The following is a 24,593-nucleotide window of genomic DNA, read 5'->3' on the forward strand; positions in this document are numbered from 1 at the left end:
TGGAGAACATACTCTTTTGAAGGTATATTAATATTTTTTATATATCTTGTTTTCCAAATCAGTTATTTCATCTTAGATCATTTTTAACGCCAAGCTTGCTTTATTTTCTATTTCAAGGTTCAAAAGGGATATTTTTCTCCAATTAAGAAAGATTGTCATGGAACATTTTTTCGTTTGGAAGAGAAGAAAGAAAAGAGAAGATCCACCCCAAAGGAAAGAAAATTAACAAGTTGGAGAACATACTCTTTCGAAGGTATATTATTATTTTTTATATATCTCTTTTTCCAAATCAGTTATTTCTTCTTTGATCATTTTTAACACCAAGTTTGTTTCATTTTCTATCTCAAGGTTCAAAAGGGATATTTTTCTCCAATTAAGAAAGATTGTCATGGAACATTTTTTCGTTCGGAAAAGAAGTAAGAAAAGAGAAGATCCACCCCGAAGGGAAGAAAATTGACAAGTTTTATGATGTTGGAGAACATACTCTTTTGAAGGTATATTAATATTTCTTATATATCTTGTTTTCCAAATCAGTTATTTCTTCTTAGATCATTTTTAACGCCAAGATTGTTTTATTTTCTATTTTAAGGTTCAAAAGGGATATTTTTCTCCAGTTAAGAAAGATTGTCATGGAGCATTTTTTCGTTCGGAAGAGAAGAAAGAAAAGAGAAGATCCACCCCGAAGGAAAGAAAATTGACAAGATTTCTGATGTCGGAGAACATACTCTTTTGAAGGTATATTAATATTTTTTATATATCTTGTTTTCCAAATCAGTTATTTCATCTTAGATCATTTTTAACGCCAAGCTTGTTTTATTTTCTATTTCAAGGTTCAAAAGGGATATCTTTCTCCAATTAAGAAAGATTGTCATGGAACATTTTTTCGTTCGGAAGAGAAGAAAGAAAAGAGAAGATCCACACCGAAGGAAAGAAAATTGACAAGCTTTCTGATGTTGGAGAACATACTCTTTTGAAGGTATATTAATATTTTTTGTATATCTTGTTTTCCAAATCAGTTATTTCATCTTAGATCATTTTTAACACCAAGCTTGTTTTATTTTCTATTTCAAGGTTCAAAAGGGATATTTTTCTCCAATTAAGAATGATTGTCATGGAACATTTTTTCGTTCGGAAGAGAAGAAAGAAAAGCGAAGATCCACCCCGAAGGAAAGAAAATTGACAAGTTTTCTGATGTTGGAGAACATACTCTTTTGAAGGTATATTAATATTTTTTATATATCTTGTTTTCCAAATCAGTTATTTCATCTTAGATCATTTTTAACGCCAAGCTTGTTTTATTTTCTATTTCAAGGTTCAAAAGGGATATCTTTCTCCAATTAAGAAAGATTGTCATGGAACATTTTTTCGTTCGGAAGAGAAGAAAGAAAAGAGAAGATCCACACCGAAGGAAAAAATTGACAAGCTTTCTGATGTTAGAGAACATACTCTTTTGAGGGTATATTAATATTTTTTATATATCTTTTTTTCCAAATCAGTTATTTCATCTTTGATCATTTTTAACGCCAAGCTTGTTTTATTTTCTATTTCAAGGTTCAAAAGGGATATTTTTCTCCATTTAAGAAAGATTCTCATGGAACATTTTTTCGTTCGGAAGAGAAGAAAGAAAAGAGAAGATCCACACCGAAGGAAAAAATTGACAAGCTTTCTGATGTTGGAGAACATACTCTTTTGAGGGTATATTAATATTTTTTATATATCTTTTTTTCCAAATCAGTTATTTCATCTTAGATCATTTTTAACGCCAAGCTTGTTTTATTTTCTATTTCAAGGTTCAAAAGGGATATTTTTCTCCATTTAAGAAAGATTCTCATGGAACATTTTTTCGTTCGGAAGAGAAGAAAGAAAAGATAAGATCCAAACCAAAGGAAAAAATTGACAAGCTTTCTGATGTTGGAGAACATACTCTTTTGAGGGTATATTAATATTTTTTATATATCTTTTTTTCCAAATCAGTTATTTCATCTTAGATCATTTTTAACGCCAAGCTTGTTTTATTTTCTATTTCAAGGTTCAAAAGGGATATTTTTCTCCATTTAAGAAAGATTCTCATGGAACATTTTTTCGTTCGGAAGAGAAGAAAGAAAAGATAAGATCCAAACCGAAGGATAGAAAATTGACAAGCTTTCTGATGTTGGAGAACATACTCTTTTGAAGGTATATTAATATTTTTTGTATATCTTGTTTTCCAAATCAGTTATTTCATCTTAGATCATTTTTAACACCAAGCTTGTTTTATTTTCTATTTCAAGGTTCAAAAGGGATATTTTTCTCCAATTAAGAATGATAGTCATGGAACATTTTTTCGTTCGGAAGAGAAGAAAGAAAAGCGAAGATCCACCCCGAAGGAAAGAAAATTGACAAGTTTTCTGATGTTGGAGAACATACTCTTTTGAAGGTATATTAATATTTTTTACATATCTTGTTTTCCAAATCAGTTATTTCATCTTGGATCATTTTTAACGCCAAGCTTGTTTTATTTTCTATTTCAAGGTTCAAAAGGGATATCTTTCTCCAATTAAGAAAGATTGTCATGGAACATTTTTTCGTTCGGAAGAGAAGAAAGAAAAGAGAAGATCCACACCGAAGGAAAAAATTGACAAGCTTTCTGATGTTGGAGAACATACTCTTTTGAGGGTATATTAATATTTTTTATATATCTTTTTTTCCAAATCAGTTATTTCATCTTTGATCATTTTTAACGCCAAGCTTGTTTTATTTTCTATTTCAAGGTTCAAAAGGGATATTTTTCTCCATTTAAGAAAGATTCTCATGGAACATTTTTTCGTTCGGAAGAGAAGAAAGAAAAGAGAAGATCCACACCGAAGGAAAAAATTGACAAGCTTTCTGATGTTGGAGAACATACTCTTTTGAGGGTATATTAATATTTTTTATATATCTTTTTTTCCAAATCAGTTATTTCATCTTAGATCATTTTTAACGCCAAGCTTGTTTTATTTTTTATTTCAAGGTTCTAAAGGGATATTTTTCTCCATTTAAGAAAGATTCTCATGGAACATTTTTTCGTTCGGAAGAGAAGAAAGAAAAGATAAGATCCAAACCGAAGGATAGAAAATTGACAAGCTTTCTGATGTTGGAGAACATACTCTTTTGAAAGTATATTAATATTTTTTTATACATCTTGTTTTCCAAATCAGTTATTTCATCTTTGATCATTTTTAACGCCAAGCTTGTTTTATTTTTTATTTCAAGGTTCTAAAGGGATATTTTTCTCCATTTAAGAAAGATTCTCATGGAACATTTTTTCGTTCGGAAGAGAAGAAAGAAAAGAGAAGATCCACACCGAAGGAAAAAATTGACAAGCTTTCTGATGTTGGAGAACATACTCTTTTGAGGGTATATTAATATTTTTTATATATCTTTTTTTCCAAATCAGTTATTTCATCTTAGATCATTTTTAACGCCAAGCTTGTTTTATTTTTTATTTCAAGGTTCTAAAGGGATATTTTTCTCCATTTAAGAAAGATTCTCATGGAACATTTTTTCGTTCGGAAGAGAAGAAAGAAAAGATAAGATCCAAACCGAAGGATGGAAAATTGACAAGCTTTCTGATGTTGGAGAACATACTCTTTTGAAAGTATATTAATATTTTTTTATACATCTTGTTTTCCAAATCAGTTATTTCATCTTTGATCATTTTTAACGCCAAGCTTATTTTATTTTCTATTTCAACGTTCGAAAGGGATATTTTTCTCCAATTAAGAAAGATTTTCTTCTTTTGACCCAGATTCGAATCAACGTGGTCGGTATTCGATGCGAATTATGCACCCGGTTCACACCGACTACAGTTCTGTAGTAAAATCGCAGTGGTAGACGGGGATCACGGGTTTGAAGCCCCTTGCTTTTGGGGTAACCGTGAAGTTTCTTCGTGAAGGCATCTCCATGTAAGATAAATGAGGGTCAGTTCCATTTTAAAGTACTCTACGAAGGACAGTTTGCCGCATTGCTTGACCGAGGAGTTTCTTTTTGTACTCGATTTTCGATTCAAAATAAAAATGCTAAAAAGTGGAGCTAAGTAGTCCATGTTCCCTTAACAAATCATACCTCGGGGGGTACTGATCCAGGAGTTTCCTTCTCTTCTGGATTGGGTTCAAAATACAAGGATACGGAGTTGAACATTAGTAGTCGTAAACCCAAAAATTGGGTCTGCTGTTCAACGACGGTTATAAAAAAATGACCAAATTTGAGAAAAATCGAATCAAAAGTTATTGAGATACAAAACTTTTAAGACACAACGTTTTTGAAATTTTCTCAGAAACTAAGGTTACGTTATCTGCATGTTTATTCAGGGAAACTAAGATTTTTTTTAAAAATCTTATTTCGTAATTCAATATATTGTATGCACCAGTGGCGTACGCAGAAATTTTTCATAATTTTCAGAAATTACTAAAAGAAATTCGAGTATGTAATAAAGCACTATTACTTCCCTAATTTAGACAGCTAGACAATTTTGACTTTTTATTTCGACAAAATTGTTTAGTTAAATTTTGTTTTTATTTCTTAAGTTTAAGAATATAATTTTTTTTATAATAAGAGGTAAAATATTTTATTTTTATTAAAAAGTAGGAATAAATCAAGCCAGAAAAAACTACTCATACTGTAACAGCTACCTAAATAATAACCATATAAATGTGAATATTCCATAGAAAACCAATGAATTTAACTAAAAACTGACTTACCAACAAATAGGGAATTAAACCAGTATACAAACACGCTAAAAATTTATTGATTTATACTGTAATATCCAAACGACGGGGTTTTTTCGCAAGTTCGTTTAAAATGTCTTCGACAGCTGGGGTAAATTTTCTATGAATGCTTAAGAGCGCCAATCCATTCATTCTATTATTTCCCGTTGAGTTGCGTAAATAAGTCTTCAAACGGCGCAAAGTCGAAAAGGATCTTTCGTTTGCACTCGTTGAAACAGGTAGAACGACCAATATTTCTAGGAGTTTGAAAATGTTTGGTGTTATATCTTTATTGCACAGTCCAAGAGCATCCGCCGCAGTTTTTGGAACACTACCTCCGTCTTTACTAATCCTTTTTAATCTTTTATACCAGAGTTTTAGTTCAGACTTAAGGCTTTCTTTACAGGTATCCAAATCTCCAGCGTAAAATTCCACTAATGCTTCAAAAGCCTTTATGTTTGAAGGTTGGCTAATGAAAGGATCGGCAGGTAGAAGACACTGAAATCCTTTCAAAATATCACGATGCGATACAAATCTTAAGTTTAATTGTGTTATAAAATTTTCTATAAATGGAATAAAAACACTAACTCTGAAATATGTTTCCGGTGTCGATGAGGGAAAATTATCGCGATTTTTTTGTCTTCCTGTTTTTCTAGGGATCTGCATGGAAGTGGAAGATCCAATGCTTGTTAGCATAAGAGAAGAAGAGCTGAATATTTCAGAGAATGTTTCAGTGGCATTTTCACGCATTAATTTTAGATCTTTAATGACATCTTCTGCAAGACTCACTGTCTCTATCAAATCTATGCTTGTTTTTTGTAGGTATCTACAGAGATGGATTGTTATGGTGAAAACTTTGTAAATGCACAAAAGAGATATTACGAACTGGCAATTAGATACTGTGCACAGTAAAGAATTAGCCTGGGTAGCTGATTCCTTATCCTTCCATTCTGTTATTTTTTGTAGTGTTTTGGCGATAGGCTCGAAAAGTTCCACCACAGCGGTTACTGAGTCGTATCTTTCCATCCAACGGGTTGCACATAGCTGTTTAATTTTCTCCCTCTTAGAGCTGGTTTCCATCTCCTCTATTGCTGAAGATAGGACATACTGTCTTTTTGGCGTATTTAAAAAGTCGTATAATGTTTTAATTGTCCCTAAGCAATTTCTAATGCCAGTTATTTCGCATGCATTTGATACAGCCAAATTGAGGCTATGAGCAGAGCAATGTACATAGAGTGCTGATGGGACAATACTTCTTACGTGGGCTTGTACACCATTAATTTTTCCACTCATTGATGCAGCACCATCGTACCCCTGTCCACGTAACTTTTTTATATCAACTTTCATAGACTGTAATTGGTCTAATATTGTTGTTGCTATTGCTTTTCCGGTTAAGTCACGCACCGGAATGAATTGCAAAAACTGTTCGGTGATGTTAAAATTTTCTTTATCGACATATCGAACGCATAACGATAATTGCTCTATACCTGCAATATCAGTTGTTTCATCTGCAAGAATGGAAAAGCAAGTTGCATCATTAATCTTGCTGACTAGTTTTTGCAGGATTAAAATATTGCAAACCTCAATAACTTCGTTCTGAAATCGAGGGCTGGTATACTGAGCATTTTTTCTGCTTGACTCTAAAATGTTCTTAAGAGTCGAATCGTTCTTACTCCGGAAACGAAGCAATGCCCGAAAATTTCCGTCGTTCTCTTCACCTGGTTGTTCAGCAATTATTCCCGAATCCTTATGTCCTCTTAGAGCGAGACCTTGATTTCCACAAAATATGATGGTTTCAATGATTGGAGTAATGTTTTTTCTATTTTCTTCTGCTTGCTGCACTGTCAACTTGTTCATCCACAGGTTTCATCTTTCCAAATAAAATATCGTTTAATGTCCCAGCAGTTTCGATCGATTTTTTGTGATAAAGACATTTCTCGTGTTCAGAAAATCGCTCTACAGCATTTTTCCAGTTGTCAAATTTTACATTGCACAGTTGGCCTAAAGGTTGCTTTCCAGAACCGGCACCACTTGGGGTGAAAAGTACACAAAATTTGCAAACAGCACCACCCTTAACCTCTGAATATGCAAGCCATTTCCAGCGATAAAGCCATTTGTACTGAAATTTCAATTCTCTTTTTCCTTTTTCAGGAAAAACAAATGCTGGATTGGGTTCCCAAACATTTTTAAGTATATCCAGTTTTTTATCCTCGCATGTATTATCTTCTGAAAAAAGTCCAATGTCATATGGGTGGGAAGTAACACTTTGAGGGCCGCTTTCACATTCATCAGATTCTGTTACGCTAGAAACGTTTTCTTCAACGGAAGTATCACATTTCTGTTTAACAGAAAAACTTACATTGGTACTAGATGCTGTCACCTCACTAATTTCAGGTCGTGATTTTTTCTCAAAGTAATTAAAAATTGTTAAATTCTTGCGTTTAGACATCCTAAAGATCCAAGAACAGCAAAAATATATACATATATATTGGCACAGAAATATCCACTAAGCTACGATCTCAAAGTTTCGAGCTGGAATGAATAACTTCAACGAGCACAGAGTCTCCAAAACAAAACAGATTTAGAAACAAGCTCCGAAGGACAAGTGGCAGAGATAACTCTTAGTCTGACTAAAATCGAAAATAAATGTAACCCCCTTTCATATAATTTTTTTAACCGCATCTACAAAATTCTCGAATTGTCTCAAAGACGACAGAACGTTTAGGATTCCAGACCTCGCGAATGCCAGCCAGTCTCGAAAACTATCGCGACTGGCAGGTCAGAAAGGAACCAGTGATCGGGGCTCGCCCGTAACAGTATCACGTGAATTTGGTTTCAAAAATACAACCCTATTATAGTAAATGTTTTATCAGTATTCTGAGAAATACCGTGAGAAAAAAAAAGTAGGCATAAGGCAAATAAAAATATATAGTCTTAAAAAATAATAACCCGCATAATTTCTACTAAAATTTTTATTTTTGTCTGTATTATTTTGTAAATTCACTTTGTCTGAGCTCAAGGGGGGGGGTTTAAACCCCTAACCCCCCCTTGCGTACGCCCCTGGTATGCACACATTTGAACTATTAAGATTTTCTATTAGTACGCAGGAATCCGAATATTAAACTAAAAGTTATTTAACTGTTGCAATTTTTCAGCATGAGTATGCCGGGGTTACTTACTTCCTTTGCGGCTAAAACAACTGTAGCTATTTGTGATCTGTCTCCCCATTCGGCTAAGAAAGTCATTATAAATGCTTCCACAAATACCCATCTTGTAGATGATTTGCGAATGCCTGCTTCCACGTCTCTTTCTTTGACCTAGAATTACATACGAATTACTTTTTCTTGTTTTTTTTTCTTTATTTTTTAGAGAATATTACAATTAATATAATGTGAGTCATGGTGGCTCAGGGGATAGAGGGCTAGTCTCCCAATGAGGTGATTCTGGTTCGATTCCCAGCAATGGCTGGTCGATACGAATTCTGGACCCGGCTCTCACTGACCACAGTGTTAACACACATAATCAGTGGTAGACGGATCATGGGTTAGAATCCTCCAGCCATCGGGGTGACACTAGGAAGTTTTCGCCACCATGTTACGCAAATGCGAATTGTTCCACTGCTTTATCCAGGAGTTCCATTTTATTTTATATTACCCAATTTTTGGGTTTATGACTGTTAATGTTCAACTACGTAGCCTTGTAATTTTGAACCCAATGCAGAAGACAAGGGAATTCCTGGATCAAGTATTAGGAGAAATTTGCCTTCGTGGAAGACTTTTTGAGGGAACTAACCCGCAATTGCGTTATATGGAGAAGAAAACCACGAGAACCTCCCTAGGTTAGCCTGACAGCAAGGGGACTCTAACTCATGATCCGTCTACCACTGAGGATATTTCATGTCAGCACTGTGGTCGGTGTAAACCGGATGCGGAATTCGTATCGACCAGCAATCGCCGGGATCGAACCCTGGCTCACCTCAATGGAAGGCGGACACTCTATCCCCTGAGCCACCGCGGCTCCCAGGAGATCCATTGTCTTCCAGGTTTGGTTCAAAATTACAAGGCTACGGAGTTGAACATTGAATAGTCGTAAATTCTGAATTGGAACGGCTGTTCATCGCCGGTAATAAAATTAACGGTTTTCTAAAAACAATATTCTTTTAAGGAAACGCCTATTTTTACTTGTTTTCTCATACGCTCAAATTATGTTTCTTGTACCCAAATGCTCAATAAAACGCTTTTTCTTTCTTCTGCCAAACACATGTCATTTTTATCTCATATAGCATACAACGTCTGTCGATAATGTATCAATCATTGAATCAATTTTTCAGGTGCGAGATCAACTCAATATCCTTTAATTGTTTTGAGCAATGTATTTTAGATAATGACACAATAGAAATATTTCAGTGGTATAAATATCCCCTTACAGTTCCCTTTTATAATACTTACCAAAAGTATGGTTGAAAACGTATACACAATAGATTTTGCACATAAATATTAAGCTTGGAACAAAAAGAATATCAAAATTTAACGAATCACTACTGAGGAGACTGAAAATATAAAAACTTCCTTGATCGCTTAATTATAATATATGATTTTAAAGGTAAATATTAGAAACATCTCCAAAATTTATCAAGCAACCAAATTGGTTTTGATGTTATCACACCGTCTTCCTCACAATTATTACGAGAAATTTTGATAGCTTCCTTATTTCTCCCTCTAAATATTAATTTGCTATACCTGAAGTATAAAATTTTTTAACTTCCTTTTTGGAAAAAATGCTTTTTTTTTTTTTTTTACAGTACATTTATCAAGAGACGCTTAAGAGCTTTTCAAAATTGAAGCTAGCATATTAGAGGCCTCAAATAAAAATTTTATTGATAAAAATAAAAACGTTGCGCGAATCTGACAAATTATTATCAAGGTACACCAGGACAGAAGAATAATTAAAGTAAGAAAAGAAGTCTAAATTATTTCTTGGATAAGCTGAAAAAAGAGTTCCTAAAGAAAGGTGACCATCTTTCAGATCCATCTGGCAAGTAAACTGGCTTTATGTAAGTTAAATACACCAGTGAAAGTCTTACTGATCTCGATTATGTATCACCATATTTTGATTGTTTTGGTTTACATAAATATATTAATTTGTTTAAATCTACTGTTTTAATTTTTGACAACGGCTCCAAATGTGGAAGGTGCTCTGCAATACCCACCCTTAATTAATACCAATAAATTTTGTCTGAAATGCAATTAAAAAGTGTAAAAATAATGCATAAACATTTCAAATTTACTGCCCAGACATTTCTAAGTATGTTACTTGTGTCTTAATCGAAAATAAATTAATGAATAATCTTACCTTACTTGACATTTTAATGTCAACTGTTCTTTGCACTTCTTCTAATTCCTCTTTCCCCGAAGAACTATTCATTTTGCATCCTATTCAGAATAACAATTATTTGTAAATCAATATTATTGGCTAAAATCCACTACCCTACAATAATGGAAGAGACACTTACTGTTTTTGATATATATGTCACGGCGAAAGACCGAAATCGGTGGTTGTCGACTTTCACCGGTGAATGTCGACAAACACCAAATACGTCGGTGAAAGATCGAATATTTCATTACATTCTCGTACATTCGGACCCTTACCGGTGTGTGTCGACAATGACAGATATGCTTTGGTGAATGTCCGAAATATTTATTACATTCGATTTGATATGAATTTATTCGTGGATATAATTACATTTATTCGATATTTTAACCCTACACTGATGTTTTCTTAAGGTCAAGTGCCATTGCCCGGTATATATTTGCCCGATACTCGAAACACTGATGTTTCTTCTAATCTATCGTCAGTAAGTATTAAAATATGGAATAAATATATCAAATAAATATAATAATATTAACGAATAAATTAATATAAAATTGGACATAACAAATATTTCGGACATTCACTAAAGCGACTACGTGAATGTTGACATTCACAGGTGAATGTCGACATTCTCCAGATTTTGGTATTTTACCGTAACATATATATATATATTTTAATTTCTCAAGAAATACTTCGAGGACAATTTTGCAATTTGAAAAGTGTTTGATTCATGCGATTTTTCCTACTTTGTAATAAAGTTTAAAGCTTTCAGGGGCTTTAGAGACCGACAATAAATTACAAAAGAAAACAAGTATTATCACCCCATTCCAGAAAATCAAGTAATGAGCTTATAACTTATATCGTTTACTTGTTATTGCTATTTGTTATTTACTTACTAGTACGGTTGTTATTTGCAATGACTGCATAAAATTTCTTAAATCTAGGTTAAATATTTATGGACCTTGTATAAAAAAAAAACGTTACGTTAAATTTACATAAAAAATTAAATGGATAAGTGTATACATTAATTTTTACTGAAAGTGGACAGGTTTAAGATACATTAGATAAGAAAGATACATTAACATTAAATACTCAAGAAAAGGTTCCTATCGGTCATGTATCTCACCATAAAATTTTAATTTCACTTAAAAACCTGTTTTATATAAAGGAAAGACTGTAACGAATTATTATAAAACACTTATTTATATATTGAATTGTCACAATTTCTTAAAATTAAATTTTTAAACATTAATTAAAATTAAATATTGGTTATTTAATTTACTAGGAAACTCTGCAACCTGCTCGCCAACTCCTTTCTTGTTTCTCATTCATCATTGCTTATTTCTTCTTTATTGATTACAATAATGGTTAATAGTTTCGACTAAAAAAACAAAGCATATTGGTTTCAAAATATACAAATATTTTAGTTTTTGTTCGAACATATTGTTAATGGTAGCAAAATATGCCTATATTTTAAAGATAATTATCTGTACTTTAAATGGAAAAAAAATACAGAATGTGTTATTCAATATGAAGATTTAAATGAGAAGTAAATTTACTGATAATTTTACAGTTCTTATCGCTCTTTATTAGCTTTTTTGTTGCTATTTTCAAATGAGCGCGAGTTTAGAAACTATCGAAAAAGAGATTTCGTGAGGGAAAAATAAATTTTCGACAACAATTAATAGATTATCAATATTTTAAGCAAAAAATAAAAAAATCACGAAAAAGATTTTGCAATAATTTTCAATCAAATGGGAATTTCGAGGGAAAAAAATCACTCGTTTAAATTATAATACAAAATTATCATCCCATCAAATTTCAACTCTGTAGTTGCACTGCAGAAGACAATAGATCGATTAACATGCACGGTCATTTTTTTTTCTTAAGTTCAATAATTAAAAAATTCTCGAACTAACAATCGAAACGCAATTTTTTTTCCAACTTACTCCGTGAACATCTTTTTTACCCACCCTAGTAAAATTTTTTAAAAAGCACTTAAAATAGCTATAACTTTCGAACAAATTGGAATTGATAAAAAACACTCCACTTTAAGATCATAAACAAATGTGGCCCTTGCAGCATGCTAAGTTTTAACTATGTAGTTGCATATACTATTTTTACCAATAAGTTTAACCCAATTATTAATTTTCAAACAAATTATCGAAAGTCAATTTTTTTATTCCATCATAATTTCTGTACACTTTTCTAAACACCTTAGTAATTTCAAGTTTCTTAATCTCATATAGTGTAATATAGTGAAGCCGAAACGGTTCATTTTTTCTAGCGTTAAATTTTGTCTATTAGCGATAAAAAAAAATTGAATCGAGGTAATTCAATTCAGGCTCTCTAATATCGGAACTTTCTTCGAAGTAGTTTTTCCAAAAAATATAAAAGGCGAGACACAATGCGATACGAAACACAATCGTTGCCCTGCCTTTGACTAAAAATAGATAGGTGAAGACATGTACAAAAAATAATAATAATTATAATAAATTAAATAAGGGAGAGCGTTCAAGAGAAGGGGGAGTATTTTGTAGATTTTTTAATTTAACAAGTTTCCCTTTCAAAGTGAGTTTCGATTTCGCTCGAAAGAGAATGAAGAGCATTGGGTAGATTTTCCAGTTTAGCCAGTTTCGTTTTCTAAGTTAGTTTCGATTTCGCTTGAGAGAAAATGGGAAGCATTGTGCAGATTTTTTTAATTAAGCCGTTCGAAAGAGAATGGAAAACATAGTGAAGATTTTTCATTTTAGTTAGTTTCCATTCCTTCCGAAAGAGAATTGGAAGAATAGTGTAGATTTTTTCCATTTAGATATTTTCGTTTCCTTTCGAAAGAGAATTGGAAGCATAGTGTAGATTTTTCCATTTACCTATTTTTGTTTCCGTTCGAAAAATAATGGATAGCATTGTGTAGATTTTTCGGTATAGTTAGCTTAGTTTTTAAATTCCGTTGCTGCAACGAAGAATAAAATAATAGGTTTTGTCCAGGAGAACCTCGAATTGGCGATCGAAATGGGCTACAGGTGGCGTAGAGCAGAACTCTCTACCTATGGCAACACTTGACATGCTTTCCCCATTAGCGTGTGGAGAGTCATAGAGGAAGGAAGTACGTTAGTTTCTCTCTTGATTTTCATATAAATTTAAATCTTTTAAGTTGGAAAACTATATGGAACTGAAAACTACATTAAACACAGTTCTAGAAAAAAGCTTGACGAAAATTTAAAAAAATATTTTTATTAAGTAAAAAGAAGAAATATCAAAGAAAGGGAAAATATCGTAGTACATTCCTATACAACTGAAAAGAGGAGGAGAGGGAAGCGCCAAAAGCATGAAGCTGGTCGCTCCCCGGATGGCGTATTCGAGCGGTGCGATCGCCAATTTTGTTAGGGGAAAATTTTTCATTTTGCCGAATGGAATTCCTATTATGACAGAATCATAAATTAGCTCCTACAATTATTCTAACATATTAAAATAAAGGGGCATTAAAAGTGATTCTTAAAATTTTCGTTGGCGATTGAGCTATTGGTTATAAATATAGTTGTCTATTTTCTCCGGATTTTATTTTAAGTGCTAGCAAAACTTATATTTTATTCACTGTTAAATAAATTTAAGTTAAAATGTTCTTACTCAACATTATACCTAATCAATTTAACTATATATATATATAAACTATCTGATAATCAATGATGTGGTACTTAATAAATTTATGATGGCAGTTTAGAAATTAATTATAAAATCATCAAATAAGCATATTTTAAGTTTAATCTAGGAGTCTTAAACCTTTTGCAATCGCGGGAGCTACGCATGAGTCGGATTAAGGTAAATAAATTCAATAGCAGGAGGAATAGCAGTTCATATTAGTACTATAAGGCAGTGTTTCCCAAAGTATGGTACGCGTAACCCCAGGGGTACTTGAACAGTTTAGCGGGGGTACGCGTTCTTATGCGAAATATCTTGTAACAAACGAAAACTTCAAAATCTTTTATTTAAAAACAAAGCTAGCCATGAAAATTTACGATTATGTATTCTCCTATTGGTTATTTTTGTATTGGCAAAGTTAACAGTTAATAATTAGTGGTGTCAACAGCCAGTTGTGAATTTTAACTTTTATGCAATTTTTTTATATTAAAAAATACATTCGTTTTTTTATTAGTGGTACACAGCGTTACGAAAAATTTAGAAAGGGTACACAAAAGTCATAAGTTTGGGAAACACTGCTATAAGGTATTGAATATTTTCTGTTTTGGAATTTTGCTCTCCAATCTAATTAAGCTAATAACTGTTTCAACTGTAGATTCATACCGTGTTCGTGAATTCTCTTGATGGATGATACAAAAAGCTATTATTATAAGCAAATTTGTATCTCTTAATAATTTGTGTTTCTGATGAAACTGGCTTGAATGTATTCGAAAATAAAAGTACCAAGACGAGTGATTGACTATGGCAAGATCTCTTAAGACAAAATTGTAAAATGCAAATTTGAAACTATACTTGAGTATATTTTTTTTACAGCTTTTTAAAAAAAGCCAAATGATAGTGTAATAATTTCATTTCTGTTCCTTAAAAAAAAAAGATAAAAATGAGAATAAAAAAATCTTATTAGTATCTTAAATGGTCACACTACATTATGGAAAGAAAAAAAAAAGACTGCAATAGTTATTTTATTTGTTTCCTGCTGATTCCGACCACTAATATTTTTATACAATAAGTAGACTTAGTTGCCTATTTTTAATTAGAAGCCTCGATTGTCCACAGATAATTATTTTTTATTTTAAAATTCTTTGCTTTCTTTATCAATAAATAGAATAATTAAGAATTACATTAATTGATGAATAAAGAGGTAAAATATTCAGATTTTAAATAGAGACCCATTTCTAGCAAAAAGCCCAGATATTTGGAAATCCAGAGTTTTAAGAAATAGAAGTTTCTTATGTCAAGCAGAGTCACTGATTTATAAATCTGGGTATGCGTAAGGGGAATCAATTGAAAAACTAAGCAGTATAAATGTCACCAAAAGTTACTTTAGCACAAAAGTTTTAGAACTACTTGATTCCTTTTAACATAATTATTTGCATATAAAGTTAGTGAATATGACATTCATAAGTAGTAGAATTGCCCATGTATGTATACTAATACAATGAGCTTTAGCTGAACTCAAATTTAATATCAATAAATTTAATATCAAGTCTTTATAATAGCATTTTTTTAATAACTAATAAAATGAAGCATTAAAAAAAAAGATTCAGAAGCATAAAAATGCATATTAAAAAAAATAATAGGACAAAAATCTTTAATCTTATAAATTTATTTTAAGCCAATTCATACTTATAAATATTTGGATAAAAATTTATAAATTACTTGAATCATTTTTGACGAGAACTTAAAATATTTAGTGTTAACTCAGAATATACTAATTAAAAGTATAAAGTAATATTATATTTTAAACCACAATATTTTGAATTATTGTTAAGATAGTGTTAATAATCACTATGGGACTATTAATGTAATGTAAGATACTAAAAATGAAGTCATTTGGAGCTTTTATTTTAATTCTAACATGAGTTACAAACAATATAAACAATAAATGGTTCCATTTCATCACTCCAGAAAAAAGCCTCATTATAGTTTGAATTACTTGATTAAATTGAAACATTTATAAAAAGAAATATTTTTACTGCAAATTTTTTACGTTCTTGGTTTATATATGTGTATTTGAGCAGTCCCTCACACAAAAAATTATTTATTTATTTTTAAAATTAAGAATTAACACAATCTGTTGCAATAATGCAAATATTTAGAATACTATCACAAAAATTGTATGTATCTAACACAGTTTTTCATTTTTTTATTTAATAAATAAAAATGTTAATTATTGAAAGAATTTTGTCTAATGGTAGAAGTAATGCTCGGAACTTTCTTTAGTACTCATATTTGTTATAAGTTATCTTAGATACAAAAAAAAAAAGATTACAAATTAAAGTGTGTTCTAGATTTCCTTGAATGATTAAAATAGAAAATTGATCAAATCAAAAAATTAAAGAAATTTTAATAAAAAAAATTTAAACATTTTTTGACGTATAAGAACTTTCAGGATGTTTAACACAATAATGTTTGTGGAGTTCGCGATTTGTAAAATACTTTTTGTCACACAATTTACATTCACAATGTCTCTGGTTGCCGTGTGTCCAATATGCTCTTTAAGAAGAATTGCTCTTACAAAAGCTTTATTACAATATGTACACTTATTTTCCCTTATATCTAAATGTTGAGATATATGTTCTTTCAATTTTCGTGTCGCAGTTATATGCTTACTGCAAATTTCACATTTGAAAACAGATCTTGAATGACTACGAATATGACTTTGGTAGCCTTGCATTCTATTAAAAATTAGATTGGAAACATCACACTTTAATATTTTTTTTCTTATTCTCAATGCAAGCATGTTTCAAAAACACATCTGGGCAACTGAATATTTTGTGACAAATTTCACAAGTAACTGAAAAAACTTCACTACTGGAGCTATTCGGATAAGGCGCATTGACTTCAGAAAATTGTAGCTGCTTAGATGAAACTACTTTGGTGTCATTTACATCAGTTTTATTGACTTTAATGTAATGCTTTTCAAAACATTCTTTATCATACCAGATCTTTTTACACACACCACATACATACTTACTTTGTAGGATTTGTGACAAAGGTGTAGTATTTGCTTCAATCAAGGTCTGCTTTTGAATCTGTTTCCTTCATTTCCACTTGGTTACTTTCAATTTTATTTTCATGCGTCTTTGTGTGTTTAATAAAATTTGCTTTATTGGACAAATACAAATCACAAAAGGCACATTTGAGTCTTTTACATGTTGACTCGTGTTTTTTAACTCTGTTTTTGTTATCTCTCTTTTAGAAATTGAACAACCCAAGCATTCATGCTTTGTGAAACTTAAGATTGTCTTAAAACTCCTTCTACAACGCCAACAACTAAGCAGGCGTTCTTTTCTGTGAAAATTATAAAGATGTTTTTTAAATTACTTTGAAGTAAAACGACAATTACAAATATCACACACATCCGTTTTACACTCGATTTTAAAGATGTCATATCTTTGACTACATTTATGAATTTTGAAGCAAACAATTGTACCGAAACTTTTTTTGTATTTACGACAACTAAGAATCTTTTTTTCATGTGATGTGCAAATATGACACAGGAATTCTTCATAATCATTAAAACCCTTATCACAAACATCACAGACATAACTATTTTCTGTTTGGATCTTTGTAGATACATCAATTTGCATCTGCTTTTCGTTTTTGAGGTGTTTAAAAATATTTTCTTGAAAAGTTTTGTGGTCCAAAACATAACCGAAACTTTTTTTGCAGGTAGAACGCCTCAGAAAATCTTCATTGCGTACTCTAGGAAAACGAGTTTGGATTCTGCGATCCTCCACAAAACTTTGGTCACAAATTTTAAAACCACGCTTTTCTTCTGGTTTATGGGTAACATAATGATGACATAAGCTGTACACACAGGTATAGTTTTTGTTACAAACTGGACAAACATATGGTTTTGTACACAAATGTAAGAAACTGTGAAGTATAAGCATCTGTTCCTCGTCATAGCATTTTCTACAAATTTCACAAGTAAAAAGCCGGTCATCACAGTTATGAGTTTCTAACTGTAACATGTCATCAAAAAGTTTATTACAGTCCTTGCAGGAAAATGACTGGTGGCGACTCTGTTTTAATCCAAAAGTATGTTTGACGAGACTGTGTTCAAAAATATATCCTTGATCACATGAATAGCATTTGAAAGGTTTTATTATATGGCTTAAATAATGCTTTTGTAAAAGATTAATATCTTGAGAGACTTGATCACAAACGGGACAGGATAAGGATATATCACTATGACAAAAACTATAAGCTACAAGATTATGCTTAAGTTTAAAACAAGAATAAGCTCCACTATCAATCGCAATTTTACAGTTATGAAGTTTAAATGAGGACATAGTTTGGAAAAGTTTTTTACAGTCACAACAATAAAATGGACAAAGACAATGGTGTTGGTAATGATTCTTAAGAACACCGAAATAAAAACAGTTTTTATTGTATACAATGCAAACAGCTCTAAAGTGAATCCTGTGAACTTTACTATAGTGCCTCATCAAATTTATTTTTGACCAACATTCAGAGCGACACAGTGGGCAAACTGGTTTGTTTCAGCCATTTTTACTCCTAATAGATTTAAAATTATCATTATTACTTAATTGCCTTTCATGCCAAAACAGAACAGTGATTTTATGGAATGTATGATAATGTTCAATAAGAATAAACTTTTTCTTAAAACTTTTAAAGCAATAATTACATGTGAGTAGTTATAAAATGTACCTTACATTCAGTTTTGGAATTAAAATTCCTTAAACAGTTATGACACTGAAATCTTTTTGTTTCATGATCTCTAAGTATATGAGCATTTAAAATAACTTTGAGATTAAAAAATTTTGAACAAAAGCTGCATTTGTAAGTGTTTTCAGAAAAGCGAGAACACAAATTTTTTTCGTAAAAGTGACAAACATTACTGATTTTCTCATTGTCTTTCAAGCTAAAAACATTTTCTACAACAACATTGCTAATTGTATCAAAAGATTCAGGGTCAATAAATTGATAGGGCTTAGAATATTTTGCCTTTTGCTTTCGAGAAATTAATGGCATATCGCAATATCCTGCATTATTGATATCATTTTCACTCTTGGAACAACTAAAAGTATCATTTTCAATTTTGATAACACAATCAGGCAGCATAACTTCATTAGTTTCTAAACTAGAACAAAAATTCATATAATTTAGTTCCGGATTACTCTCTTGCATTGTTATACTTACAACACTTGTTGATGTAGAATCATTCTCAACTAATCTATACAAATCCAGTTTCATATCACTTGTTGATGTAGAATCATTATCTACTAATCTATGCAAATCCCGCTTCATAGCACTTGTTAATGCAGAATCATTCTCAACTAATCTATGCAAATCCAGTTTCAAAGCACTTGTTGATGTAGAATCATTCTCCACTAATCTCTGCAAATCCAGTTTCATAGCACTTGTTGATGTAGATTCATTTTCTGTTGATCTATATAAATTACTAGAAGTGATACTCACAGGATTTTCTGGTGCATATAAAAGAGCAGGGCTCTGTAGATTAATTTCTGTAGAATTATCCTTTAAAATTTCAGAAGTTGAATTTAAAAGGTTTCTATGCGTTAATGAATCATCCATAGGAATTTCGTTTTTTATTTCCCATGAAGGAGGATTGATTTGATTAAGATGCGATGGAATGAGTGAATTATCAATACGACTACAAGCTGGTGTAGGATTAAGATGAAATGGAAAGAATGAATTACGAATCTGAGAACGATTGGGCATATGATTAAAATGTGATAAATTATCTATATAACCATAAAGAGGTGTAACATTTCTAATTATACTTCGATAAAATTGGTTACTGGTGGACGAGTTAGGATTTTCTCCCAGGTTTATTTTACGAATTGACTCAAAATTATACATTTTATTGGTTGCAGAGAGACTTCGTAGCTTTCCAGACTGCTGGAATTAAAATAACCTTTCAAAATATTACGTTAAAAAAGAAATTTATCTCTACTGGGCAAAATTAGGCTTGGATAATAATTATGTCTACAATTTAAAAAATAACTTTGAATATACACGTCACATCGAATTTATAACATCTGAAATTAAACAGTTCAATAATATCCTGTGAAAATATAGCGATAAGTTGACCATCATGCCAACGCTAAATGATTGTAGTTCAGTCGAATTTGAATTTTTAAGTCACGTGTTCTATTGCTTTTAAACAAATATCAAATATTCGTTAGTAGTGAAATTGGTGAGAAACAATATCAATTTAACACAATTTTAGTAAAAATTAAAATGATAAATGCTGGGCATTGATGCACATTGTTTAAATAAAATAGAATTAAAGATTCAATGCATTGCTTTTTGATAAACAAACAAGCGATAAAATCGAGCACTTGATAAACTTAAGTTTGATATAGAAATTTTAAATATCTTTAACCTTACTTTCTAGAATATTTTAGGCGAAAGTTAGTCTATAGTGCTGCCATCTTGTTTATGATACAACAAGTAAACTGCTGTGGCACAGCTGAGACAGATAGACTTGCTTACTTGTTTTGATTAAAGATATAAATAATTTGGAAATTCGAATTTAAATTCCGATCATAATAACATAAAAAATATAACGTTACAATGAAAAGAATTTTATTGTCTAAAAAAACAGACGTCCAAGATAGGGAAGTTTGAAAGATAAGATAGACTAGCATGGATGGGGCTATTTAATTATTAATTTTTACATTTATAGCTAAAGAAATGTAAAGTTTACCGCTCATGCGTTTGTAAAAAAAAGAAAAAAGAAAACTTAACCCTAACCAATTTAAAGTTACAACCCTAGTCAAAAATGAAGCAAAAATTTATACATATTAAAGTTTGGAGAGTAATAAAGTAAAAAGGTTATTAAATATTAGAATATAAAAAGTGGACAAATGTCTCGAGAAATACGCATCGGATCAAAAAGTGAAACTAGACGCATTCAATATTTTTCAAAAGCTTTCCAATGGTGTCAAATTCGATCTTTCATCCCTCCCTCCGGAGGGGTGTCGGGGGCAACGATGAAATCTTAAATATGAGCCCCAAAGTTTTATTGCAGTTTTGAATTCTCCAGAAAAAAGTAGCCCTATTTGAGTTGAAGGTTTATGCATTTTACTTTAAAGGGAGTGCTGTAACCAAGAAAAATTAAATAGGGTACAAGCTGTTTAAAAAAAGCGAATATCGAAACGATCAGATTAAGTTCATCATTTTAATCAGTTTATAGCGAGATCCATTAGATTAATAAGAAGATAAAAATAGGTACATAAAAAAATTTATCAATTTTTTCAGTTTATGTTTTTTCTTTTTGAAATAAAGTACAGAAATATTTTTAGTTTCCGTTATTTTTATTTTCAATTTGATGAATCTCGCTCGAGTTACTACCATTATAAACAGTTTGCAAATTTTTAAAATTTTCTCGTTTACACTGCCATCTGGGGAACAAAATGCATAAGCTTATAACTCACAGAGGGTTACTTTCTTAGAGAATCTGTAATCACAATTAGAGGCTCATGCTTAAGATTTCAAAACCCCCAACACACCCCTGATGATGCCCTGGGGGTGAGGTGAAGCAACAACAAGTAACTGTGACAAGTGGTCAAGCTAGAAAAGTCTTTTTTTCCAGTTGGATTTTTGCTAGATTTTGCTTTTGAACACTGAGTACTGTACAATATTCTTGTTTTCAAGTAAATGGATTTTCAATAAAAAGTTTATTTTTATGCGCTAGAATGCTCTGCTCTATTCTTAAACAGAAAGATTTGTTTGATAAAAGTGAATACACATAACAAAACTGTGGAATCAATAATATGAATAACAAGATATGCATAAGAATAGCATGAGTAATTAAATAATAGGAAGGAAAAAAACAGCGATAGTCTGTTCTCTTTAACCTTTTGCCTACGGCGCATAACAGTATCTGTTGTACCAGCATAGGTCTGTCGTTTTATCAACCATAGTAAAGGGTTAAGAGTTCATCACTAAAGAAAAGCACAACTTACCCACGTTTCACTTTAGGATACTATTATTCATATAGACATTATATTAAGGAGACATAAAATTTAAACCACGTTATAACTCAACACGATTTGACAAAACTAACCAGGAGTTGAAACCACCAAAAGAGAGAATGAAAGAACACGGTAATTTAAAACTTAAACTAAATTACACGTTGCTATGATGTAATGCACCATCTGGTCAAAAATATCTGGACATATATCGGTACGGATCAAAAATGAGATGGGTTCATCTGACGCTGCCTTTGAGTTTAAGCGTGCTCGGGCTCATGACAAAGTTTTCATGTAATTCCATACTGCTTTCAAACTAAACAAATATTATAATTCCGTTTGGTTTAGTAAAGTTTATAAAATTTATTTTTTAAACTAATATTTGTAAAAATTCAAGTACATTATCTCTTGATCTGTAAATAAATGATCTCAATAACGCCCTTTGTCTTATTTTTTCACCAATATTACCTTTATACATTCGCGAATCACCAGCTCTATAGGACGACATATTAAATTTCGGTCTCGGCTCAGATTTTATCCCAGATAGCAAAAAAAGGTTTATTTTAACTCAGCAAAAAGCTTTTGATGTAAACCTAAAAAGGTTTGTAATGCGGTTTGCGTGTAAACCTTCTAATCTTAAAACGAGATCTGCTCTATTCTACGCGCATTACCCTAATTCAAAACCTTTGAAAACATCCTTCGATATAAAAACCTTAAATCGAGATTGACTTAGGGATTTCAAGCTTGAAAACATCCTTTTATAAAGCTAGTCTCAGGGTGAAAATAACCTTAAATATATAGGTAATTATAAGGTTTCTATTCTCAAAGTCTCGTATGCTCAGCTAAAATCCACCTTGTCGTGAAATTTTAATGGACGATGCAATTTGATCTTCTCGCTAATGTGACGTCATTTAAAACGTCACTATGGACGTAAGTAACCCTTTTGCCTAAGTGGCAATACTTTTTTTAAAAAAAGTTTTAAAAAATAATTTTTAATCCTTTTAGGATGAAAGGTTTGAAACTCCAATGTTTTGCTTTATTGAAAAAATGTTTTTAGTAGAAGCATTTTTGTAAGAGTAAAAAGAAAATTATAACACATGGTTGGCGTAAGGTTACATGTTTTCTGAGTATTGATCTCGATTTCGGATTGAAAAGCCTCGATTACAGCCTGCACACGTCTGGGGAGACTTTCCACCAGGTTCCATGAGTGGCCATTGGAATTGACCTCTAGGCGTCCATGAAAACTGAAGTGTTGGATGGCAGGCAGTAGGTTCGATTTCATTAGCTACATAATCTGCATTCTATTTCGCTTAAAATGTGTACTATTGAATTTAAATGGAGACTATGAAGAGACAACCCAGTTTTTGAAGACCCATTTTGTCAAACCATGACCATGGCTGCGTGAAACTTGACGTGTGAATAGAGCAATTTATACTGCTGAGAAATAAATGAGATGCGGTGACCTGCCTACTACAACTCAACACTGCCAGTCCGGCATCCTCTAGCAACGAGAAACATGTTTTATTTTCTCTTTTTTAATCCCTCTTCTAATTTTGTATATATACCTACATTAAGGATTTACTTTTATTATCACCGATGCTTGTTCAACTATACTTTATTTATTATTATTCAAAAATGCTTATTAAATAAATTTTAATAAAAATGGCGTGTCCAGTTATTTCGCTCAAAAATTGTACCTCCACATGGGCCTTTCTCAAAATATTGCCATGGAGCTGAGAGAGCTCCACATACATCTCAGCTCATGCTTCTAACCACAGAAACTAAGGGATCATGAAAAACAGTCTCACACCATAACAGAACCACCGGTCAGATCCACTTTTTTAGGTGGATAGGCGGATGCTTTTCGCCACTAATATCATTAAATTTAAAGTGGAACATTTGAATTAGGTTATTTAAATTATGATTGATGGTGATAAGTTCCTGCACAAAACAATTGAGATGATAACTCTCTTCTAATTAAAAAGACAAAAATCTACTTTACAGTTACGCTCAGTTAGTGCTCTGGCGGTAATATTTCAGTACTGTTTCTTTCTGTGCCAAAAATTCTGCTTTTAAAAACATAGAAAAGAAAATTATTTATATTCTCACTAAGATATTTCCACAATTGTTAAACATATTATTGTAGTCTTTCAGTCTACTAGATCAAGAAGAGGATCAGGAAGATGAAGGTAGATATGCGTTCGGTTTAGTTCAAGAGTGTTACATTAGTAAACTAAGCTAGTCATTTCAGTCTGGATCAAGAAGAGGATCTGGAAGATGAAGGTAGACATGCGTTCAGTTTAGTTCAAGAGCGTTACATTCGCAAACTAAGCTAGTCATTTCAGTCTGGATCAAGATGAGGGTCTGGAAGATGAAGGTAGGCATGCGTTCGGTTTAGTTCAAAAGTGTTACATTCGTAAACTAAGCTAGTCATTTCAGTCTGGATCAAGAAGAAGATCTGGAAGATGAAGGTAGATATGCATTCGGTTTAGTTCATTCGTAAACTAAGCTAGTCATTTCAGTCTGGATCCAGAAGATGAGGATGGAGACATATGTATTCAGTCCAGATCACATATCTATGAAACAAACTATTCAGTCCAGTCTGGATCAAGAAGATGCCAAAGAAATATCTGCAAAGACTTCTACAAACGAATTTATAGCAAAGGCGAAGAACAGCAGTCCTCCAAATATCGTCACTGAAAAATAGATCGTTATTGTTGATTAAACAGCTTAATTTGCAATGAGTTACATTACCTTTTGTTCTATCATCTATCAATGCATATATAATAAAGAATTTGTGTGCGTCTGCATATTGGATTACGAGTAT

The 24,593-nt window shown here is 31.7% G+C and overlaps 2 protein-coding genes across 4 annotated transcripts in view; both read right to left on the reverse strand.

Annotated features, from left to right (window-relative positions):
• Nucleotides 1-7,770: 7,770 nt before the first annotated feature.
• Nucleotides 7,771-10,243, reverse strand: LOC147812028 (putative divalent cation/proton antiporter TMEM165). The gene is made up of 2 exons (XM_087161715.1): nucleotides 10,077-10,243; nucleotides 7,771-8,041 (listed from the first exon to the last, which is right to left on the reverse strand). Exons 1-2 carry the CDS (start codon nucleotides 10,146-10,148, stop codon nucleotides 7,859-7,861), a joined length of 255 nt encoding a protein of 84 aa, XP_087017841.1. The 5' UTR covers nucleotides 10,149-10,243; the 3' UTR covers nucleotides 7,771-7,858.
• A 13,479-nt stretch (nucleotides 10,244-23,722) lies between these two features.
• Nucleotides 23,723-24,593, reverse strand: part of LOC107436921 (uncharacterized) — a 39,437-nt gene continuing 38,566 nt past the window's right edge. The window contains exon 8 of one of the 3 annotated variants that reach the window (XM_071182762.2): nucleotides 23,723-24,462. In XM_071182762.2, the coding sequence (XP_071038863.1) occupies nucleotides 24,374-24,462 (89 nt within the window). In that variant the 3' untranslated portion in view covers nucleotides 23,723-24,373. The remainder of the gene's footprint in view (nucleotides 24,463-24,593) is intronic. The other 2 variants (XM_043051020.3, XM_071182764.2) reach the window with 2 other exon arrangements.

This window comes from Parasteatoda tepidariorum, chromosome 4 (genome assembly GCF_982258835.1).
Source record: "Parasteatoda tepidariorum strain Cologne lab strain chromosome 4, Ptep-v5.0, whole genome shotgun sequence".
NCBI classification, from domain to species: domain Eukaryota; kingdom Metazoa; phylum Arthropoda; class Arachnida; order Araneae; family Theridiidae; genus Parasteatoda; species Parasteatoda tepidariorum.